The sequence below is a fragment of the Netta rufina genome (assembly GCF_964035555.1).
Source record: "Netta rufina genome assembly, chromosome: 3".
In the NCBI taxonomy this organism is placed as follows: Eukaryota; Metazoa; Chordata; class Aves; order Anseriformes; family Anatidae; genus Netta; species Netta rufina.
In genome coordinates, this window is record NC_140125.1 from 39,266,396 (window position 1) to 39,290,356 (window position 23,961).

At 37.9% G+C, this 23,961-nt stretch overlaps 1 protein-coding gene across 1 annotated transcript in view; it reads right to left on the reverse strand.

Moving 5' to 3' along the window:
* PRKCE (protein kinase C epsilon) overlaps nt 1–23,961 on the reverse strand; it is a 296,140-nt gene that overhangs the window by 13,783 nt on the left and 258,396 nt on the right. The window contains exons 12-14 of the mRNA XM_084285400.1: nt 14,423–14,561; nt 11,796–11,984; nt 6,797–6,943 (exon numbers count right to left, since the gene is read on the reverse strand). Of these exons, the coding sequence (XP_084141526.1) occupies nt 6,797–6,943; nt 11,796–11,984; nt 14,423–14,561 (475 nt within the window). The remainder of the gene's footprint in view (nt 1–6,796; nt 6,944–11,795; nt 11,985–14,422; nt 14,562–23,961) is intronic.

Consider the following 23,961-nt stretch of genomic DNA (forward strand, 5'->3'; position numbering starts at 1 on the left):
GAAAACATTCTCAGGGACATAATGACAGGAATGGAAGGGTCTGCAAAATGAAGAGAGTTGGATTAGATGAACTAAATGAGCCCATTTGGCAGCAGCTGTCTTCATACTGCAAGATAAAATTCTGCAATAGACCATGTGAAATCTTGGCCATTTTCTCTTTAATGCTCTTGAAGAAAGTAAGATTTTAAAATGTAAAACCAAGAAGTTGTGAATACACAGAGAAAATTAAAATAACGTGTTGTTCTGTGAAAGCTGTGTGTTCCCAGTGAATCATCGTAATGTAATTATTTTGTTAACTTTATCTTCATACAGCCACACTAAGAATGGATTGCCACAGGCACTGATAAAACCATTAGAGATGAAACTTTGGCTTAATTGCTAAAAAGAAATACATATGGCAAACATCTGTTTTACCAGTCTTTGTATTCCCTTCTGGTTCAAAGTTCTTCAGCTTTTTCATCTCAAGGATGGCTTAGTCAAAGTCTAAAATTTTCCCAACTCTGACATTTACAACAGGATAGACAAAAAGGACAAGTCTTATTGCTTGCATGCATGTATTTCAAGGGTTGGCAGAGAAAACAGCTTGTAAGGACAGGAGTGGGCAGGTGCTGAGACTGTCATTGCAGCCCAGTGTCTAACAGCTTCCCACAGACTCACGGTTCCTCACAGCACACTGAGCCATTGTGACCAACAGTGTAAAAAATGTGAGAGTGATTTTGTTGTGCTGGTTTCATTCTAAACAAACAAACAAACAATAAAACAAAAACACAATAAGAAATTGAGGCTCACATGAAGCCAAATGAGTGACAAATTTGTGACAGTGGCATTCCTGTATCTGTGGCATGTGAGACTGGGATATTAGTATCAGCCTGTAGGCACCTGTGCAAACTCCTTTGTGAGCTTCTCTGGCTGATGTTAGTAGCATGTCAACAAGCTGGAAGTCTAGCACAATAAAACAGAATTAATTGCAGGGGATCTAAAATTATATGGAGAGGACTAAGGAAAAAACAAAATATGTCAAAATACACTTTTGCTTCACTGTTTCAAATACAAGCTTTTGCATTGAGTAACAACATGGGACAATACACATTTTATAAACACATTCAAGGTGAAGCAGTAATCTATTCCACTCATTGTTTTTAACGTATGATTTACTATTTGCTTTGGGATAGCCTGAATCATCCCAGCATGTTGCTACACAAGAGCTACCACTCTTACCAAAATATCAGTGACTCTGGTAAGAAATTAATCAAAGACACCCTTGTTTTATTTAGTAATATCGCAAATGTGCTTTGAAAAGGGAGATAAACCAATTTAACCAAGCCAGGAGCAGAGCCATGGAAACAAAGAGGGACAGAGAGCAGAGAATCACTGAATACTATTAAGGCCTTTGTGGTTCTTGGGCAACAAATTATGTTGGAAACCATAGCCTGGTGTTATCGCTAGTGATTTGGGAAATTTTGTTCTCTGAATTAAAATAATTCCAGGGAAATTTATGTCCCCAAAATATCTCAACATAGGAATAAAGTGCCATAAAGAGAGTTCTATCTCATAAAAATTACTTCGGAGAATAGATATCTTTTTGTATTAAAACTATACTTATTTCTTCCGTATGTAACTACAAATCCATGTCTGCATTAAAAGCAGCAGGTAAGAATATTATTATTAAGAACATTTCCAGACAGACTGTAGAAAATTAAGAATTAGGTTTTATAAACAGTGGAAATCATCTGCAAGAGATACCATCAAAGTCACTGGAGCTCAGATGTAATAAATATCCTCTTCATATCTGTTCAGTTTTCTGCTTGATTTCTAACATACATGCCCCAGAGCTGTTACTTTTTCTATAGTAGCTTAACCTTCATAATAGCTCCACATGGGAGAAATCCTCAATATAAGAAACTATAATATATAAATATAAACAAACTAATTTTACCATTGTAAAATCTCATAGTTCTGGATTTACAAAAGGAACAGGTGGTACATAATAGGCATCATAGTACATTGCATTTTCACCTCTTCATGCTCTCTTTTCCAAGTTAGCATGGTGAAGCAGCAGCCAAGGATCCTTCACAGCCAATTTTGGGCCCACCAAATCTTTTTCCATTGTCTCTACTACCTAGGACAACCTGGTGTTTCACTTCTGTCACTGCTTAGCAATCTAACCCTAAGCCATTTCTTTGAGTGCCCTGTCCTGGGCTCTCTTGCAAGCCTTCAGAAAACACAATCAGATTTTCAAGGACCTTTTGGACTTCAGTAATTTTAATTCCAAGGCTGAAGACAGGAAAGAAATTGCAGCTTCCAGAACATCATTAGAATCACCGTATTATTCCCAAACTAGAAGGGTAACAATTGTATATTTCTGTTATAGTGAGGAATGTATTTGTATACATCGGTGACATGAATCTGATTTAAAAATAACCCTCAAAAGTCTAACTAGGAAATAGCCATGCAGTATTTCTTCCAAATCCCATTGAAAAATTGAAAGTTCAGGCTGACAAAGCTGAAGACACATACCTGAACTATGGAGAAGCACAGGTTTACAGTAACATGTAATATAGCTCCTCAGAACACCTATTGTAGCAGTGCAAGGATAAAAAGTAGAAGAGAAAGACTATCGTGCTAACCATGGCACCCATGCATTTTTGGAATCAGTAGAGTAGCGAGGCAGAACTGAAGCAATGTTTGTTTCCACACTGGCATCTCCATGACCTCCCTTGGCAGATTATTCCATTGCCTGATGGGACCTCAGTGTTTCATCATTTTCCCTAATGGCTTTAATTGTTTACTTTCAGGGTTTTACATTGTCCAGAGCCCATTTGAATAAACCTTATGTTTTCATTTTTTTAAAGTGTATATGACACAGTAATTATAAATTTTCCCCCCTTAGTCATCCTAACTGATGGTCAGAAAATAGATGAATACCTGTGTAAACATATGCATTCTTGCATGAGTAAATTTTTGTATGTGCATGCAAGTCCTAGTTTGAATGCACAAATGACTGTATATGCATTGTGTGCTTTCTTTCCTACATGTATATACACTCATGCAAGAAATGTCTATTTTCTGACTCATCTGACCTCTCTTCTCATAGCTATTTCCACAGACCTGGGCTCTCCTGAATATATGATTAAATATATTTTTGTATCCTCATTTAACATTATAAATCACTTTTAGATAATCAACAGCTCTTTATCAATATTGAAAGATGTTAAAACTCCCAAAACATTCCAAACACGGCAATACAGCAATACTTGTTTATTCCACAGTTAATCCACAGCTATGGAAATGTTGCAATTGTTAATCCAAATCAATGAATCTCATTGCTACTCCAAACTGAATTTAGAGAGGAACCATTTATGTACCATTTATTTTAAAGTAGAATTTATTTAATTATCTTTAAAGTTCTATTTTTTTTTTTTTTTTTTGGGGGGGGTGGTGGTGGTGTATTATTTTTTCAAAGTGTGTGCAATATCTTCTAGATTGCCAAATATCCAAAATCATCTTTTCAGCATTTACAGAGACATTCAACTTCTGTAGAATTCCTTACAATTTCTGAAGTTGCATAATTAATATTTGTGTGACCTTTCTGTCCAGACTAGACATATATCACACCTTAATTTCCTTCTATTAATCATGAAATGTTAAGAGGACAAGCAAAAACTTTGGTATGATCTTCCTCAAAGATTTCTATACAACAAAAAAATGCAAACTGTTGCAAAATTTATAGAGCTGTTACAAAACCAGCTGATGAATCATAAACATAGCATAACGATATAAAGTATAACCTTTTGAAGTGTAGGAAAGTTATTAGTAAAATTGATAGGACCAGGCCACCAGGGTTATAGATTTCATTGAGACAGAGGACTGTGAACATGAAAATAATAGGGATGCCTGTAACGCAGACTACATGCTATCTGAATTTACCTCCACAAAAATGGGTTAAGTAAAAAGCAAGCATACAGAACTACTAGACCGCAGAAATCAAATCTGGTAGAATATAGAAAGTTGACATAATACAATATGGAAATAGATAGTATAAAAATCCAACATTATAGAAGCAGCCTGAAGAAAAATGAAAAAAGCTGTAAATAAAGAGGTATAAAATCATCACAAAAATTATTAAAGAGCAAACAGCTGTTACTAAAATTTTACAATGGACTACTCTGAAATAATCTGATATCACTACTAAAACTGAAATACCCAACTAATTTATCATTAAAAAAAAAAAAAGGAGAAAATGAACATAATAGCAGGTATGAATAAAATAGGAATGGCTTTACAATATAACAGTAGTGAAATTATCAGAAAGAGATAAAAGCTGCACTGAGAAAGTAGAAGACAAAGAATAAAAATGTCTGACATACTAAATCCCTCCTGACTTTTAAGAATCACCACAAGAATACCTATGAAAATAATAAGGGCCTTATAAAAATACCTCTTGTTAAAGTGAATGTACATCTCTGATCATCAAAGGAAAACAGGCAATGAAGATGCGAAGAATCTGAGACTTACTAGATGTAGTTTCATTAAGTGAAAACTAATTTGAAGTTGTACATTCTGGTTGATACCTGTATTACCAAAACACTGATAAATACTGAGCAAAGCAACAAAAAATATTATGAGATGAAAGGCCAAATTCTAACGAAAACAGGAAAAGAGCTAAACACATGCAACTCAGCTAAACAATGAATAAGGTTGTCTGGAGCTCTCTGAGGAACTTGAACGAACAGCAGTAGTTGGAGTATTAAGCAAGCTTCAAATAGATACTAGCGGGGTTAATGTTGGGTTTACACTTCCTGCAGCATTGCAGAGATTTGTAAATCAGCTCAGGCACAAGGTGCAATCCAGCCACACCTCCAGAGCAGAGCTGGGCAGCAGGGTAGGCCGGCCGGCATGCCCAGCTGGCTGAACCCTTTCCAGGAGAGGAGCTGGCTCAGGCTGCCCTGGGCCTGTAGCTCCTGCAATACAAGGTTTCTGTTCTCCAAGAAATATATTAAGCAAAATATTCCCATGATAACACTGTATCTTACTGCTCAAAATTACTCCTAGAAAGATATTTGTTAGGGCTAACTTTCACATCCAGTTTTCCGTTCTTTTGGGTTCTTCCTTCATAGCTACAGAAGGAGAGACAATTCTCCAAGAGTAGACTGAGAGGAATTAATTCAGGCTCCCGTTCCAGATGTTCCCTGCACAGGCAACCCCACTGCCTACATATGGAACTTAGGGAAATGTATCTTGCCGAACTTAAAGTAAATTCATTAAATCTAGCAGCCTAATTCTGCAATGACAGAGGGGGCTTTTTTGTTGTCCTGGTTTCAGTTAGCACAGAATTAATTTTCTTCCTAGTAGCTGGTGGAATGCTGTGTTTTGGCTTAGAATGAGAAGAGTGCTGATAACACCCCGATGCTTTAATTGTTGCAGAGCAGTGCTTATACTAAGCCAAGGACATCTCAGCCTTTGCTCTGTCCTGCCAACGGGCAGGCTGGGGGGTGCAGTAAGAGCTGGGAGGGGACAGACCCAGGACAGGTGACCCAAACTAGCCAAAGGGGTATTCCATACCATCTGACGTCATGCTAAACAATATATAGGGGTGGCTAGCCGGGGGGAGGGGGCCGGACTGCTCGGGGTTAGGCTGGGCATCGGTCAGCGGGTGGTGAGCAATTGCATTGTGCATCACTTGTTTGTACATACTATTATTACTTTCGTATTATCCCCATTGTATCATCATTATTATTATTGTTATTATTATTTTTGTTATTTTTCTTTTTCCTGTCTTATTAAACTGTCTTTATCTCAACTCACGGGCTTCACTTTCCATTTCTCTCCCCCGTCCCAGAGAGGGAGGGGGGAGGGTGAGCGAACGGCTGCGTGGTGTTTAGCTGCCGGTCGGGTTAAACCACGACATTTGTCTATAACTTTAAGTTAGTATTCAGTGTTGAGAACAAAGTTTCATTTGGCTTTTTAATAAATAAATAAATAAATAAAATATTACCTTTGCTATCTAAAGAAAGAAAGAAACAAGTATCATAACCATATTTACAGGCAAATCAAACATTATTATTAGGAATGTGCGAAGTCAAGGGATGCAAAGCAATCTCAAAGGATTTGTAATAAAATTATTCTCTGGCACTGTTAAAGTACAAAATTTACTGCACATATTCTCATCTGAAGAGCTGACATTTGGTGAACTCTAAGTGCACCATTTTTGAGTATTTTCATCCAGATGAAGAAAAGATTAAGAAAAGTATTTTTGTAGCATCTACATGTGGGACCACTATTTGTGTATTTCTGTCAGTTTAAAATACAAATACTTGATTATTACTTAGCAAAATGTAAATAAATCAACTTCTCTGATCATGATGTATATTTATTTCCCCCAGGAGACTGTTTTTTCAAGCTTCTTCAGTTAAAAATACTATTAAACAGTAATCTTTTCCTTTGCCTCTCACTACAAACTCGATGGACCACCAGCAATGAAGGATTTGCACAGAAAGTATATACCCAATCAAAGTCTTTTCTGATCAAGGTGCCTTTGGGAGCACAAGAAAATAAATAATACAGGGCCTTGAACTTTCTCATGATTTATGCGATTGAATATGAGCATCTTCCTGTGCACTGAATCTATTCTTGACACTTACCTTCACAGAATAATTGACAAGGCAAACTTTTCCACTTGGTTTTTATGCTATTTAAACCCCCAAATGTTGCATCAACATATTTCAAGCCTCAGAAAAGCAAGAACTAGAATTGTCAAACCAAGTTTTCACTAAATGTTATGGAAACTGCTACTTACAATCCGAGGTTTGAAGGGTGGCTTGATTTTCCTTTGTTCTAGAAGAACCCAGTCAATTTCCTTGAAAAACGGATGCTGCTTAATCGCGTCTTCCCCGTTTTGTGATGCCACACAGCCAAGTCGCTTATTTGGATTTTTTGTCATGAACTACAGGGTGGGGGAGGGAGAGGAGGAAGAAGTTAAAGCATGAATGACAATGGCTGGAAACCATTTACAGTTTAATTAGACATTAGAATTCCTAATGTCTACTTTTTAGAGACAGCCCCCTTTCAGAAGGTTATTTTTCCTGTAGGAGAAACAAGGAGGCCTCTCCAAATTTCAGAGGTTCCAGCCAAACCAGAAGATTCAGGGACTGAAGTGCAAGTTTCCTGCAGGAAGCTCTTTAAACTAATTTCTGAGACCTCCTAATTCCACCTGGCTAGAAGTGCTATAGAAGGAGATTCTCTTTCAGTATTTTTGCTTCCAGCTTTGGCCAAAAATACTGAAGGAAAGAGAAAATATTAAAACCTCCAGAGATGATTTATAATAGATGTTTAGGATAACTCTTATCTTACCTTGTTTGCACTACCTTACCTATTAATTTTGGAGTCAGAGGCTACATATTATTCTTGTTGGTTTTTATTTTCTTTAGATATGTAGGTTGTGTATAGATACACTCAATTCATACATGAAAGTACATGATAGGCCCACCATTCCTCATGCATTTCTAGGATTTTAATCTCATATGAATGAGAACAGTATCTTCAGCTATGTGAATTACCAGAGTTCTGCCCATACATTTCAATAAATACATGGAGTGATCAGTAACGGCAGAAAGTTTCCTTTGCGAAGCACTCTGACATTTCTTGCACCTTCCCTTTAATCTTTAGTATGGGATAGTCAGTGACAGCAACTGGAACTAACTGGTCTCATGTGGAAATTTCTGTACTTCTCACTTTTAAACTCTTACTATTCCTTTCAGCAAAACTTGTGTAAGACATTGCCACCATCAAATAATGGCAACTGATTTTTTTTTATTTTTATTTTTTCTGATTCTTCTCTATTATTTCTTCTTTCTTTTATTAGCAATTGCTCTACTCATATCCTAGTGCACATGGACACAATTCTTGCAATTCAAGTAGAAATGAATGCTATTCTTATACACATGCATACTCACACTACAGAATTACATCAGGCTTTCCTATGACTTCATAATCAGCCATTAGTATAATTTCTTTTTAAAATTATAGTATACAAATGAAACAAAATGTGATGAATGTTTAGTGAGTTTTTAACCTAGGTACTACATTATTCTACACATCTGTAGAAAAAAATAATTTAGCAAAAAAAAAAAAAATCACGAACACACCCTTGCTTTAATGCTGCAGTTATTACATAAGTAGTTACTGGAGCCCTTAAAATGGTTTTAGATAGCTAGACCAACTATCCAGAGGAGAATACCACTGCTATAATTTTAAAGATATAATTTACATTAGTGAGATGATTCTTTCTGTAGTTCCTGATATGTGCACGCCACTCAGACGACGACCCTTTGGTCTTCTGTTCAACTGTTCTGCAAGCTTTTTTTGCAAGTGGACAAGTCATATCTAAATTACAGGCCATATTTTCTATGGGCAGGAGAAACAAAGGTTTTGAAAGGATTACTACACTTTGGTGAGGTCTCTTGGAAAACCACAAAATGCATTCCTACATTCCTCGGCTTTATTTTACCTCCAGGAGCCTCTGGTGACTGGCAGAGAGCAGGCCAGGAACCAGCAGCCACACACTTTGCAGAAACAGAACGTGGCAACTACAGGATATGCTTTTTGTACCACATAATCCAGGTAGCAAAGAAGTAAAACCTGATCCTAGTATCCTCCATGTTCTATCTTTGGTTTAAGCTGTAGGCAGGGAAAAATCAGAATGTGTCCTTTTTGAGAATCCTGGGACGTGAAAATATTACTAGATAATACAGTTTAGTACTGTACTTCATGAACTTGAAAGTTGATGATAAGGGAGAACAGATTTTAACAACACTTAAAAAATTAGCATATGCAAATATGATACAGTAATCTCAGAATTCTGAAGTGGACATTTAATTCCATAAATTCTATCCCCTATGATAAATATTGCTCTTTTTCACCTCTTATTTCTATTTCTGAAGCATAAGCTGACATTTACTTCCTGTTTATCTACAGCATCAACAACGATGCTACTGTCAGTGCACAGACAGCTGTTAACTGTACTGTGTTGACGAGACAGTTGCCAATGGGGCTTATTATACTTATTATAACACTTATGGCCACAGCCACAAGTGCTGCCTATACTAAGACAGGAGCCTCCTTTTACAAAAAGTGAGGCCTTTGAAGATTAGGACTCTGACCAACTTAAATGACAACAGGACAACAGGTTGCTGAGAGAACCATGTAACTTGAGGCCTGAATTAAAGATTGCTAGTCTCCCAAAACTTTGCTTAAAATAAGCAGCAGTGCTTAAAAACAGGTCTGCCTCTGTGCCCAGAGATCTGTGTCACTGGGATATGCAGGGAACACACACTGAAGACACAACCTCCCTCCATCACTTGCAAAGAAGCCCAGACCTAATTTCAATGAAGAATTGTTTTCCTTACCAGACAGGAAAGAATTTTAAATAGCAATTCCTGTCAATTCACAGAAACAAGACTAGTAAGATTCCTGGGACTTCATGGGATAAGCAACACTTACTTGTTGCTGCCTTGTAATACTGAGCTGTCAAATTATCCTTGCTTGTGTTTTGTTGGAAGTAATGGGAAAACTGTTTGTTTAGAAAATAAGGAAACATTGTTACTTGATAACGAGAATGTCACGTTATTAAAATCTCCTTACATCTTGCCTGGAGGAGTGTAAAAATACACAGTTTCTAAAGAATAAAACTGTCTCAAAGCACAATGTGAGGAAACGAAGTGTTCCAAAGCTAATCCCTTGCTAGCATTCAGCAGTAAAATACATAGACGCCTCTTTCTTTCCTCTGTTTTTCCTGTTCTTCATTTAACAGAATGTGGACAAGGATCAGATGCAGAGCACAAGGTTCAAACATGTTTCACACCATAGCTACATAGGCAACAGATTGTTAAATGTAAGGAAATACATTTTTTTCCAGGCATACTTATATAACTGGCAAACTTCCATTAAACTCTATCAATTTATGTCAATCAAGACATTTTGCCCAATGAGGAGTAATCTCATATTATAGTGCAAATCTATTTAATGGATTCAACTCTCTTTTTAAGGTTTAAAATGGTATTAAACATTAACTTTAGACAGAAAGATGTAAAAAATGGACTGCAGAAAAATATAAGCCACCGTGCCTACTATTAACAGGTAGGCTAAGGAAAACAGCCTCATGAAAAATGATAGCAAAGAAACTGGTGTTGAACATCCTTATACTTACATTCACAAAAATGCAGAGCATACACCTATAGCCCAGTGCTGCATTTGCATTTGTGTGGGGTTAATGAATAACACATATGTATAACATTAAGAATTATACTACTTACACACATGAGATACTACTTGCACACGTGAGATAACACACTAAGACTCTATCAAATCTGTTTCTCCCCTTCCCTTGTCAAACAAATACCTTCTCATAGTTACAACAGCTCTCGGACTACACACATAATTAGGTGTTATCTGTTAATTTCCCCCCTCTGATGAATATTTCAGAATAACAGAGAGCTCAGCTAATGTTGATTCACAGAAAGAGCCTTTGGATGGGGAGCCAAAGGAACAGATCTTACAGAATGTGAAACTGAAGCACTATAGAACACTACAGAAAATCTCTGGACTTAAGTGAAATTCAGATGCAGATATTGAAAAAAAAACCTTTCTCTACAACAGGCTAAAATAATCCCTGAACCCTGGATATCAGTCTGAATTCTGCAGCTCAAGTCCATACATTTTAATTGCTAGACTGAAAATAATTGAAGAGTCTGGAAACGAAAACAGACACATGAAAGTATCGTGTCAGCTAATGAAGAGACATCAGAAAGGTGTCTAGGGGGAGTAGAGAAAATATGTATGAAGGTCGGCTTTAATAAGTCCTCCCTGCCCTCACTACAGAGACTGGAGCAAAAGAGATACTACAGTTCACAACTCAGAGATGTTACCGTGGACTTCTGGTTTGAATCCTCCTCTAGAGCTCCCTCACCTGCAGCTCCCCCGCTCCCTCTCGTCTAGAATAAACCTGAACATGTTTAAGAGATCAGGATGAGCAGTTCTGAGCAAAGTGCTACCTGTCCAGTGTTGTAAAAATCAGAATTTGTTCAAGTTTTCTGTATCATTTCAAAAGGTAACCCTGTATGTATGTGACCCAAAATGTAACTGCAGGATTTCACACTAGCAGCTTCCCTCTTAATAGAAAGTCTCCTCTATTTCAGTCACCAAGAGAAAAATAGTAGCATGTTTTGTTTAAAAAAATGCTGCTTTTTGGTGGCACACTTCTATCAACCCAATCCTTATACTGTAAAACACCAGCCAGGGCAGAAACAATTGTCCTTGAGTAAGACTGCTTAATCAAAGTTTTACGTAACTAAAATGTAGAACATATAGCTGTAAATAAAAGGCTTTCAACCCATCTTGATAATAAGGGAAGAAAAATATCAGTTGGGTTAAATAAAAACATTGGCACTTTTTCTTTACATAGTGCTTCCCTCACTCTAGTGAACATGCAGCATATAAAGTGTCAAAGTGGCAGCACAGTTCTAGTTGGTTGGGTTTTCCCTGAAACATGAATCTGCAGTACACAGATTTATGCAGTGTACAACTGTGTGGAATACAAACATTCTGTTCCTTTCCCACACGCGGTGTAATTTATCCCAGGCCCCATTATCCTAACAGTGGCACTCTGAACTGTGCTTGAACTCCCAGTGGTGACTGTTCTCAACAACTTTTAGCAAATTCAATTTTAATCAAGGAAAAAAATAATAAAAAAAGAAAGCCATGAAGAAGAGGAGGAGGAAAACAAGTATTAGAAGACTCACTGCTTTTAAAATGCTGACGGCTTCTTTACTGAGCCAGACTGGATATAAGACATCATCATGAAGGATGGATTCAAAGAGATCATCTTCATTGTCAGCTTCAAAGGGGGGTTGCCCAGCCATCATTTCGTACATGAGAACACCCAGAGCCCACCAGTCTACTGAAGGGCCATATTCTAACTCCTGGAGGATCTGGTATAGAAAAAGAGATCACATTGAACAGGCATGATAGACAACACTCTTAGCTGTACATTTACTGCTTCAACATGATACACCCTTTCTTTCCCCAGTGCCTAAGGAGGACTAAAACCCACACTGACGTCAGTAACAGCAGGCATGGTTTCTTACCGATGCAGTTTGCACTAAGAGAGCTGAGTCTCAATGCATAGTTTTCTCAGAAGTACTAACTGAGTTTATCAGTCCCCTGAGTAAAGGAGTATGCTCATGAGCAAAAAAGCTGTATATCCTTCCAAACTGTTTAAAGCAGGTCACACTATAGGGGAAGAAAGATCACATATACAAAACAGATTGGTGGAAAATGTGAAACATTTCCTTGTCTCTATCTTGAGCAAAACAAACTGAACCAACTTGTTATGTTGCACAGACATCATCTGAGAGATTTATTCTCATCCTTTAGGTAGGGCTGAGGGAAGCCAAAAGCATTTTTGTTCTTTTTACAGCATTGAAACGCTGTACAATAAATGCATGGCTGTAGGACTCTAATTGCTTTTGCTTTCAGAAAAACTGGCTACAACTTTTCTGGTGGCACAAGTTCAACCCTGTAGCAAATACCTTTAGTGGGGGTAGTGGTTCAGAATGATGGATTTTTACCATCTTACTTGGTATTACAGAACTAGTGCTGCGCATGGGACAAGTCTAATTCTTGGCTACTCTCCACTGGGAAGGAGCTTGTAGTTTGGCTGCAGCATTTCAGCATGACAGGGGACTGAAGAAAGAAGAGTGGGTGACTGCTTAAGGTGAAGCTGACTGGCTTAAAATGAGTTGGAATGGCAGCAACTCCACCACCTCCTTAAACAATATTAGTGGTGTTACAGTCAGAAGTCTTGTGGTGAACTGCATTAGCTTAGTGCTGTGTTTGGGAATAATGATTGTACTGTAATGTACAATCCAAATCCAAATTCTCTCTTAACCTAAAAACAGAAATGAGTTTAACATTTGGATGCCTCTGTCTGGATCCCAACTGGATTCTTAGTTGATTGGACATTAAATTTTATACACATTAATTATAGAAAATGATAGTCTTCAGAAGTGTACTTTTCAAGTGTTCAGGGCACACTCTCTGGAATTCAGATATTGCTAAAGAAAAGGAAATTGAAACATACTACCATGAGGCAAGAGAAATAGGAGCAGAAGATAAGCTTCTGCAATCAGGATGACAAAACGGAAGCCTGAGTTACTGACATCAGTGAGAAAAGCATTTAATATAAAAGTTCATAGAATATTATTATTGCTTTGTTTTTAGTAATAGTTTTTAAAGAATGTGCTAAATGACTCAATTAGTATACTAAATCAAAAAAGAATTCATATAAAACCAAACCCATCACTCTGGTACTTACTTTCTTTTACCTGCAGAGTACTTTTGAAATGCCACAAAACATGTTCATAGATGTTACAATAGTTCCAAGATGACTCACAACTTATCAGTTGTGCTACCAAAGCTTGCCAGACATGAACTCTAGCAATATGGATTTCTAATTTATTGTCTCAAGCAAATAATAAACTTACATTTTTCCCTGATGCAAATTTATGGTTGATGAAAGACAAACCATTGAAACTTTTTATACTATATCAGCACAGTGAATCTTTGGCAAAAAAGATGCATGGATTACTAACTAAATTGAGCTGACAAAAGTCTGTCTATCAGATAAACTGAATAATACTGATTCATTTGAAGCACTCAGAAATTCACCTTATAATCTTAAAATTTAGGATATGTGAAACCAGCACAATTATCAGCAAATTATTTTACCCAGTGAATGCCTTAAAGTGAATTTGGGTGTTTTCAACTGTTTTATATGGATGTTGCAGCATCCCTATAAAAGAATCCTATGTTTCTATGCAAATATATATATTTTCTCTCCACCCATATGATAAGTAGCACAAAGATAATATTTTTCACTCACAAATACTTTAAAGAAAGGAAGAAATGATATTCTCACAAAGATGTTAATGCAAAATGACATCAAACCTACAGTCTCTTCCATATGAACATCCCCCTTTAAGTCTCATTAAGAATTAAAACACTTTTTATAACTACTAAAGACCAGTGCTGACAGTACTCAGTTGCATCTATCTTCTTAAAGTCTTTAGTGAAGGCTTCTTTGAAGTGCCTTCACAATGATGCTAAGTCAGAAATGAGAATATGGAGAAGAATATTGTTGAGTTCAGGGAATAAATAAAAGAAGATCCAACTCCTATCGACATGGAACATTGTTCTTGCCCTATAGAATAAACTAATTCTGCAGGATTAACCAGGAAAACTGTGGCACAGCCTAGTTTGCATCATCTATTGCTTTCATCTACATATAAAAAGTGTCTAAAATTACACATGTAATATTCCATCTGATGAATGATACTATCTATATTCTTAGCGCAGTGAAAAATAATACCTCTGGAGCTATATAGTCAGGCGTGCCGCAAAAGGTTGTGGTGGTCACTCCATTCAGAATCCCTTCTTTGCACATCCCAAAGTCAGCCAGTTTACAGTGGCCTTCTGCATCAAGAAGAATATTGTCCAGTTTCAGGTCCCTGAAATAAAGAGTCACAGATTTAAATCGGCTCTCAAGTTTTGAGCACACACTCCTGAATTTGAACAGAAACTATAGAACATGACAAATAGATGGTTTCACAAACAACACCAAGTAATTGCCCTTCACATGTGTGCATGAAAAGTGACTGGTAGCAGTCAGTAAATAGACCTGGATAACGGCAAAAAGGAAGCAGGTAATGACAAGCATTTTGTAAGATGAGGCCTGTACTCTCTCTTCAGCTGCATGGAAGCACAGCTGTAAAGCATCAGAAGCATTTGGAAAAGACCTCAGTCTCTCGCTTGTTACAGATCTAAGACTCTTGTGTGAAATACAATGTTGTCTAATAAAGTCACTCTCCCTTTTTGTATCAGCACAAAATAAGGAGTACCAATTTACCCATATTTAGCATATGGGTTGAATTAATTGTTACTTTCAAACCTGGATTACTTTGAATTGTATTCTTAACATATACTAGAAATACAAAGTTCAGACTGCAAGGAGAGGGCTGATAAACAATGCTCCCATCTTTGGGAGCCTAATTTTTTGCTGTTTAAAAGCTGCACAGAAATAATCTCACATGACTATTTTGCATTCATTGTTAAACAACACATCTTAGCAGCTGCCTCTCTCTGATCATTCTTTGTACAAACGTCTTTGTGTCGAAAATACACAATTCTTCAGTTATTAAATTGGGTGAGGTCAAAAACAGGTTGAGAAAGGGATATCCACCTTTCCTGTCTTGCCCTCTGCACATTTTCTAAATATACCATTGACAGTTATCTCATGATCCAAACACAATGGATGTTAGGTACCATTTAACTTACCTGCCACTGCCTTAGACTAAACTACAGTAGGATCTGGAAAGCCAGTGCACAAAAGAGCCCTCACTTGCATGAAAAACAACAACAACAAAATAAAATCCACTATTAATAACATTTTATCAGGTATAAATGATAAAAAAAAAAACAAAAACAAAAACAAAACAAAAACAAAAAACAAAGACAACAAAATTCACTGTGGGTCACTTCCAACTCAGGATATTCTACAATTCCCTGATATTGCATGGCCTACGTTATTTTTATACTTCTATCTAGGCTGTAGATGCTTTTGTAGTGTATTGAAGATATGCAGTAATAAAGGAAGACATTGTATGTATGAATGCATAGAGAGGTGAGAATCAAAAGCAGGACATATGTCCTTAGGTGACTTTGCGTGGGCACCTTTGATCAGAACTTTTTTTCTAGACAGAGAAGTTTCCGTAGATGGAATTGATGATAAATAAGTACGTGTAGACAAATTCTAAATCAGTTATAGGAATAAAGTTGCATACCAACCTCTGTGAACAAATGAAAAACAAGAGAGGTGATTGGTGATAGGCAACATGGCTTCAACAAGGGCAGATCATGCCTGACAAATTTGGTGGCCTTCTATGATGTGGTCACGGTTAGTAGATAAGGGAAGAGAAACTGATGTCATCTATCTGGACTTGTGCAAAGCTTTTGACACTTTCCCTCACCACATCCTTGTCTCTAAATTGGAGAGACATAGATTAGATGGATGGACCACTTGATGGATAAGGAATTGGCTAGACAGTCATACTCGAAGTGTTGCAGTCAGTGTCCCAATGTGCAGATGGAGACCAGTGATGAGTGGTGTCACTCGGTGGTCTGAATTGGCACTGGTATGTGGTATATGTAACATCTTTGTTGGTAACATGACAGTGGGATTGAGTGCTCTCTCAGCAAGTCTGTGGATGACACCAAGCTGAATGGTGTGACAGACACAGTGAGAGAAGGGGGACCTTGACAGGCTTGAAAGGTGGGCCTGTGTTAACCTCATGAAGTTCAACAAGGCCAAGGTCTTGCACCTCAACACCAAGGACAAATATAGGCTAGACAGAAAATGGATTGACAGCAGTCCTGAGGAAATGAACACGGGGGTATTGGTGGATGAAAAACCGAATATGAGGTGGCAGCATGCACTTGCAGCCCAATAAGCTAATCGTATCCTGGGCTGCATCAAAAGAAGTGTAGCTGGCAGGTCAAGGCAGGTGATTCTCCCCCTCTACTCCACCCTTGTGAGACCCTACCTGGAGTCCTGTGTTCAGTTCTGGGGTCCCCAGCAGAAGAAACACATGGACCTATCAGAGTGAATACACAGGAGAGCCACGAGGATGATCAGAAGACAAGAGTGTCTCTCCTATGAAGACAGGCTGATAAAGTTACAGTTATTTAGCCTGAAAAAGAGAAAGCTTCAGGAAGACCTTATGACACTCTTCCAGTACCTAAAGGGGGCCTACAGGAAAGATGGGGAGGGACTCTTTGTCAGAGGGTGCAGTGATAGAACAAAGGGGAACACTTTTAAACTGAAAGAGGGTAGATTTAGAATAGACATTGGGAAGAAATTCTTCACATGAGGGTGGTGAGACATTGGAACAAGTTTCCCAGAGAAGTTCTGGATGCCCCATCCCTGGAAGTGTTCAAGACCAGCCTGAATGGAGCTTTGGGCAATCTGGTCTAGTTGAAAGTGTCCCTGCCCATGGCAGGGGGTTAGAACTACATGATCTTTAAGGTCCCTTGCAACCCAAACCAGTCCATGAATCTATGAAAAGATTTTGTTGCCAAAATCTTTAATGCCAACAAATTCCAGCCCCCAGATTTTAGATCCACAGTGGAAACATTCAGACAGGTTAGATGATTAAGTGCCTCTACACCAATGCACGCAGCATGGGAAACAAGCAGGAGGAGTTTGAAACCACGCTGCAATTAGAAAACTATGACCTAATTGCTATCACGGAAACATAGTGGGATGAATTACACAACTGGAACGCTGCAATTGAGGGCTGCAAGCTTTTCAGAAGAGATAAGCAGAGAAGGGGGGTTGACCTCTATGTTAAGAAATAGACTGTGATACCTCTGAGAAACAGACACAGACAGGTTAAGAGCTTGCAGGTAAAAGTTAAGGACTGGAACAATAAAGGACACCTTGTGGCTGGAGACTACTACAGGCTGCCAGATCAAGGGGAGCCTGTTGACAAGGCCATCTTGCTTCAGCTACAAGAAGCATCACGCTCACAGGCTCTCATCCTGTTGGGGGATTTCAACCACCTGGATGTCTGCTGGGAAAGCAACACAGAAGGCTGTAAGCAATCCAGGAGACCCATGAAGGAAGTAGAGGATAACTTCCTGGTCCAGCTATTAGACAAATCAACCAGAGGGGAAATGTTACCAGACCTGGTGCTCACCAGTGCGGATGAACTCATTAAAGAGGTTAACATGGGAGTCTGGGCTGCAGAGAACATGCTGTAGTTGAGCTCATTAATGTACTTAGATACTGCTATAGCTACAAGAAAAGAGGATATTTGATTTGTAATAAGTGCACATTACTGCGTAAGCTACTGACAACTGCCAAGAACAGGGTCTAACCTGAGTGATGTTTGGTGTGACCCAGTGTGGTTGCTTGTACCTTCTTTTGACTCTATGAATGCCTTATTTATGTCACTCAGGGAGGTTTTGCCCTCAAGTTTTAGAAGAGGTCCTCTCTCAGGTAAATCATTCTCATTTTCTCCTCGTGCCCAGGATGAGGCACGTTCACCCCACATTTACTTCTTCAAGAACTCTACATATCTTGAAACTGCCATTTGGTAGGCCAGGACTTGTTGATGCTTCTCTTCCTTTGCTAGGTGGAACTTCTAGAGGAAGCCTGTCCTGCATATACTATGTCTCCTCCAACTTTGGGGATTTGGGTCTACAATATCAACATTTGCAGAAGACGACAAGCTTGCCCCAAAATAAAATTGTCAAACAACCAATTTTTAACGTGTTTGTCAGATTAGGGCTATGACTTACAATGGGCATTAGAAGTACTGTGTATTGTCCTGTACCAGTGGACAATTTAATATTATGACTGCATCGTGGTCACTACTTAGGAGGAATTATGGCTGCGTGATATAAATATTATAATGAATTAACTTAGCATCATAAAAGGATTTCTCCTGCCTTTTGCCATGTTTTGAGCAAGAGCCCAGTGCATGAATTAAAAATGTAGGATCTACCTTCAGCAGATTATTATGCTGGCTCTGAAGCCAGGCAAGATTACCAGAGTGGCTAAAATGTTTAAAGAATTAGTGGATAAGATTTGCTGGGAATCTGTCCATAGGGACAGAGGAATTGATCAGAGCTGGCAGCTCTTTAAAAACACTACTCTTAGAGCAAAAGAGTGACACCCCAGCCTGTGAGTTGGAACTAGATGATATTTTAAGGTCCTTTCCAGCACAAAGCATTCCATAATTAAATAATCCTTCCAAGGCTGTGTTATGTGAGACATGTCCACAGATACAGTATGCTGGGATTTCCCCTGAAATGCTCTTTTCTCCATATCAGGCCTACTTCAGTAGGTGGATTTTATTATTATTTTATTATTTTGTCTTTTTTTTTTTTTTTTTAAACACTTGTTCACGATTTTGGGCATGCTGGCCTGCCTGTATCTAACCTATACTACATATACAGGATAGCAAAAAAAATCAGGTATTTCTGGTACACAGTGGGCTTACTGCTTAAGGTCTTCATAAAGACTGCACATCAGAGTATTAAATCAGACACTTCTGGAAAGCACTGAATGACCTACAGTGCATGTAGAAGCCAGTTATGCTGTGCACACAGTTATGCTAAGTGGTTTGTGCATATGCAAGAAGTTTGACAAAGTCAGATCTACCTCATTAACAGTAAATCCACTGTTCCCCCCATAAACTAGCCTCATCAATTATGGTTTATGTAATTGAAGTATATATAGAATGTAGAAATGCTCCTTGCAACCAATATGCCCTACACCTGACTTCAGTCTCTCCAGATCAGTTGCACTACTTTTGTATGTCCTCAGTTGTGCACCCACATAAGGCCCTTTGGAGAAGACTACATATTTTGTCATTCCTTGAATTCATCCTTTTTATCAGTTCCTAAACAGCCTGAGATCAAACAGGTTACAGCATAATCCCCTTCATCTAACCATTTAACCTGCCAAACAATCACCTCCAACTATCCCTTTACTATCCCTTTATTTGCTTAAAGATTCCTGTAAGTAACAGAAACTAGAAATAAAAACTTGACAGTAGAAAAAGAGAATGAATAGACTGAGCATAGGGAAAAAAAAGCAAGAGCCTTAATATTAAATTCTGACTACCTGTAAAGACCAACAGTGAAATTTTAAGCTTACCTGTAAAAGCACAAGTCAATTTAACTTCCTTACTATTTATGAAATTATAATCCTACTTGACAGAAAAAAAAAACACATCTGGGACCCTTTCATCAAGCTTAAACAATGAAGGCTATAAGCCTATTCACAACTCTATTAGAGGCGTTGAGGACATCAGCTTAATTACTCATGCAGTAACAGAATTTGACACCAGTAGATTTTTATTACTGCAAATACAAAGTGCATCAAAGTTGCAGAAGAAATTTGGAAGAAGCTAAAACAACAACAGCATGACTTCCATCAAAGTAGATAGGGGAGGTTAAAAGGTAAGCTGGGAGTCTGCCAAAGTGCCAAATTCATAGCTAGCCCACAAGATTATCATAGTCCATAAAACTGCTTGCACTGAAAACCATTTAAAAACAATTTGCAGTTGACAGAGGAAAAAAAAAAAAAAAAAGGATAAAGAAAGCTTAGTTACTAAATAAATGTAAGAGAATAGGTAATGTGACATTTAACACCTCAGAAGAAAAAAATAAAAAAGAAAACACTCAGAGACGAGGAAAAAAATGAAAACGTAACAGAAAAGAGTTGTTAAGGGAACATGTTTTTGCAGAGCAGCAGTGCCAGTGAAAAAAAAAAAAAAAAGTTTTATTTTAAGACCTCTGTCTCCCCAGAACTTTCTAAGACACAGCCAGCTCTCCTATCATCACAGAAAGTAAACAGCTCTGTCTCTGGAATGTAAATTCATTGTACAGAATGATCCATTAGGATCCATCCAGACTTTTACTTGGTTCATGGTATTACTGCCAGCTGTCTGTGTCTAAATCAGAGCTTACCAAATGATACAGTGTCAAATAGCTCAATGACAAAGATCTATTACATTCTTCTTTTTCTCGTTTTGCATACTCTTTGTAGGAGCTAAGAAAGTCATCTGTTTCTGACAAAATGAGCTCCCACAACCTGAGTAACTACTTGCAATTTGCAAACAACCTAACCAGTTAAGCTAGGAAAGTGCCCGGGTTGCTTGAATGCAGTAATGATGCATTAAGCTATCTCTCTCCTTTGTTTGCCAAGATACTTTGTACAGTCAGTTCAGTTGACTTGAGCAGTCAGTTGCGTAACATGTTTTTTTTTGAATCACTTCTTTTCTCAGAAAGCATTAACCAGAAATTTAAGCCTCGGTTTCCATTTCTGGGCATCTGCCAGCATCACAGTCACCTCAGAAGCTGGAATGACTGGCAGGATCTTAAGAGAGAATCAGGATTGTAACAGCAAGGCTTGTGCATGTCTGAACAGAAGAGCGGGCTGGCTGCAGGTAACCTGCAAGAAAGCTTCCCTAACGCTCATTCATTCCTCCACATGCCAGTGTCATGAGCCACCGACTGCCCTAGCTTCCCAGAAATGCCCTGGTGATGAGGACTTTGCGGGACTGGGTTCTTCAAGTCTGACTTCAAACGGTAGCCAGCAAGATAACCACCTTGTCTGTGTGGCCATGTGTCACACACGCCATTTAGATAACAGGTAATTTTCTTGTTGAAAGTAAGGCAGTTAAACAGCCAAGATGGGTTTTGAACAGTGAGTCTGCCAAACATTACTGACAGTAGCCTTTGAATCAGGTAAACATTAGTAACTAAATAAATCCATATTTGAAGAACAGGATCAAGTAGCTAAGAAACATGATCACGTGTTGGTTTAAGCAGTCATTTTACAATGCAATATCTGCACAGCATCTGCTTCTACTCTAGCTGCTGAATAAGCAACAAAAATATAAAGCATATACATTTCAGTGTATCATAATCATTATCTACAAATGATAACTGCATTGGAAACAAGGATATTCCTTTATATGATGAAAGTTAAGCGAAGTACTGCACCTTATTAAACATCTACAGAACATCAAAGAACACAAGTCAAAAATATGCAGTTACTGAACTACTGTCAAAGAAACAGATCCTTCGTAATTTTGTTTTGGTTTTGTGACTTTCAGCTGCTATAAAACCCTTTCAATAGTGTATTTGAAATAATTGCCACTGCCATTGTTCCCCTGCATGGGAAAATCACATCCTCTCTGCAGGCTTTGAATAGACAGGCTATTCACAGAAGAAGCCACAGAAGGTAAAAAGGAAACATCCCCATAACAAGACACGGAGTGCCAACAGAACTGTTCTCCAGTCCTACGGTTACTGAAATTCGTAACTGAGGGCAACTCCCTCATTATATCAATTAACAATTCCAATTAGTAAGATGAAATTACTTTTTCTATTTTAATTAAGGTAAGACCTCTACGTTCTTAGAATTACTTTTTAAGTTACTCAGTGGTATCCAAAATGCATTTGAGACAAAGATGCTCTCCTGCACCAACAGGTCTCTCCTGTACCCAGCACAAACTTGCTCTTTGCTGTAATTTTAGTTAATAGTGCATTTTCAATATAATTTTTAGCCATAAGCAGAAAATATCATAGAACTTGGACCATTTGTACCATACTGCCTGAAATGGTCTTTTCTGTATGACAGAGAAATTCACCAAAGTCTTCATCTCAGTTCTTCAAACACATTGGTGTTCTTCAAATACCCAGATAATTAACGTACTAGATCCTGGTCTAACCAAAATGGAGCTATATATGGAGCTGGTCAGAAAACAAGCAAACAAACAAACAAACAAAAAAATTGTTATGTTCTGATGTCAGCTTCTTTAGTAACTAAGCCTCATCAACTTAATATCAGTTTCCTTAGACTATGGGATAGATAAACTAGAACTGTTCTTCACTAGTGGATTCTTTTATTTCATTATGTGTATAAGTCATGAAACATCAGCAAGGCTTTCTTATCCCCATGACAGATCAGAGATAAATGAGAAAACAAATCCAAACCATAACTTCTAAGATAACACAAACTAAAAAAATATCATTTTCTGCCTTTCAAAAAACTGTACAGAAAAGAAACCCATAATTTTCCCTGTTACTCAGCATGAAAATGCAATAATAGCAGTGTCACTGGAGGTCGGGTTCTACCAGGTGAGGTGATCTCCCTTAGTGTAAGAAATACAGCATGCGCTGGACTGTTCATTCTTACAGGTGGATTCAGAACAGTAGGGCAGTTTTTGCTAGCAAGGAGGGAGTATGGAGAAATGTGAGGAAAAATGCTTCTGCTGCTTTTATTGTTGTAAGAGATCTCAGGAAGTTTTGCCTGTGTTTATCTGAAAGTCTTGGAATTTCTGTTTTGCTTTTATTTTGATTCATTAAGTAATTACTGGATTTATGAAAAGCACTTTCTTTGCATTACACTATTACATTACAGAATAAGGGCATCATCTATCACCAAAACTATAGAAGAGTTGTACCCAGCAACATACAGAAAAACCCGCTGTGCAGATTTGAAAACAGTGTTGCTTTTCAGCAGTGCCAAGTTTGCAATGCAGCAAATCCACCTTTTATTGATGTGAATCCATATGTACAATGCCTTCCTGTCAGGCATGTTTATTTTAAAAACCCACATATTACTTTCCCCATTTAGCACAATGTCCATCATCATGCCATCTGCACAAATATCTGGCGGACTACAGGGGTGGCAGAGACAGGAGAAGGGATGTAGCAAATGGCAGCTTGCTATCTACCTGCCAAGGACATCAGAGGGAGACAAACACACCATTGCCAGCTGTGGCTTGGTAAAACCTGGTCATTAGGAAGTAAAAATATGGATTGCATGAAGTTGCCAGCTCCAGCAATGTACGATTGAGAGAACTTTTAGGAAAGCAAGGTCCTGAGATGGAAAGGGCAGCTGTTTTAATCATGCAGCCCTCACTATTAACTGATGTCTTAACGACGTATTGACCAAAGGTTTAATATTCCTTTCCAGGAGCTTAAGGAAAGCAGTGACTTTTCTGATAGCATAAAAATAACTTCTATAAAATAATTTCTATATATGGCCTTTTAATGGCTTTGACCATAACTTTATTACAATTGTCGGTAGCAACTTAGGACATTACAGTGCATGATCTGCTTATCTTATTATGCCGAATTTCCTTGAAATAATGTGTAGACAAATAAATATATCATACTTAACAGGTTTTCTTTGTGTTGCCTTTCCTTTCTTATTATTTCCACATTTTTATTTGAGAACATAAGTGAAATATCTAGAAGTTCAGATATACATTACGTAAAACATTCTCACAAATTGGCTAAGCACAGAGGGGAGTGGTTTCTATTTCT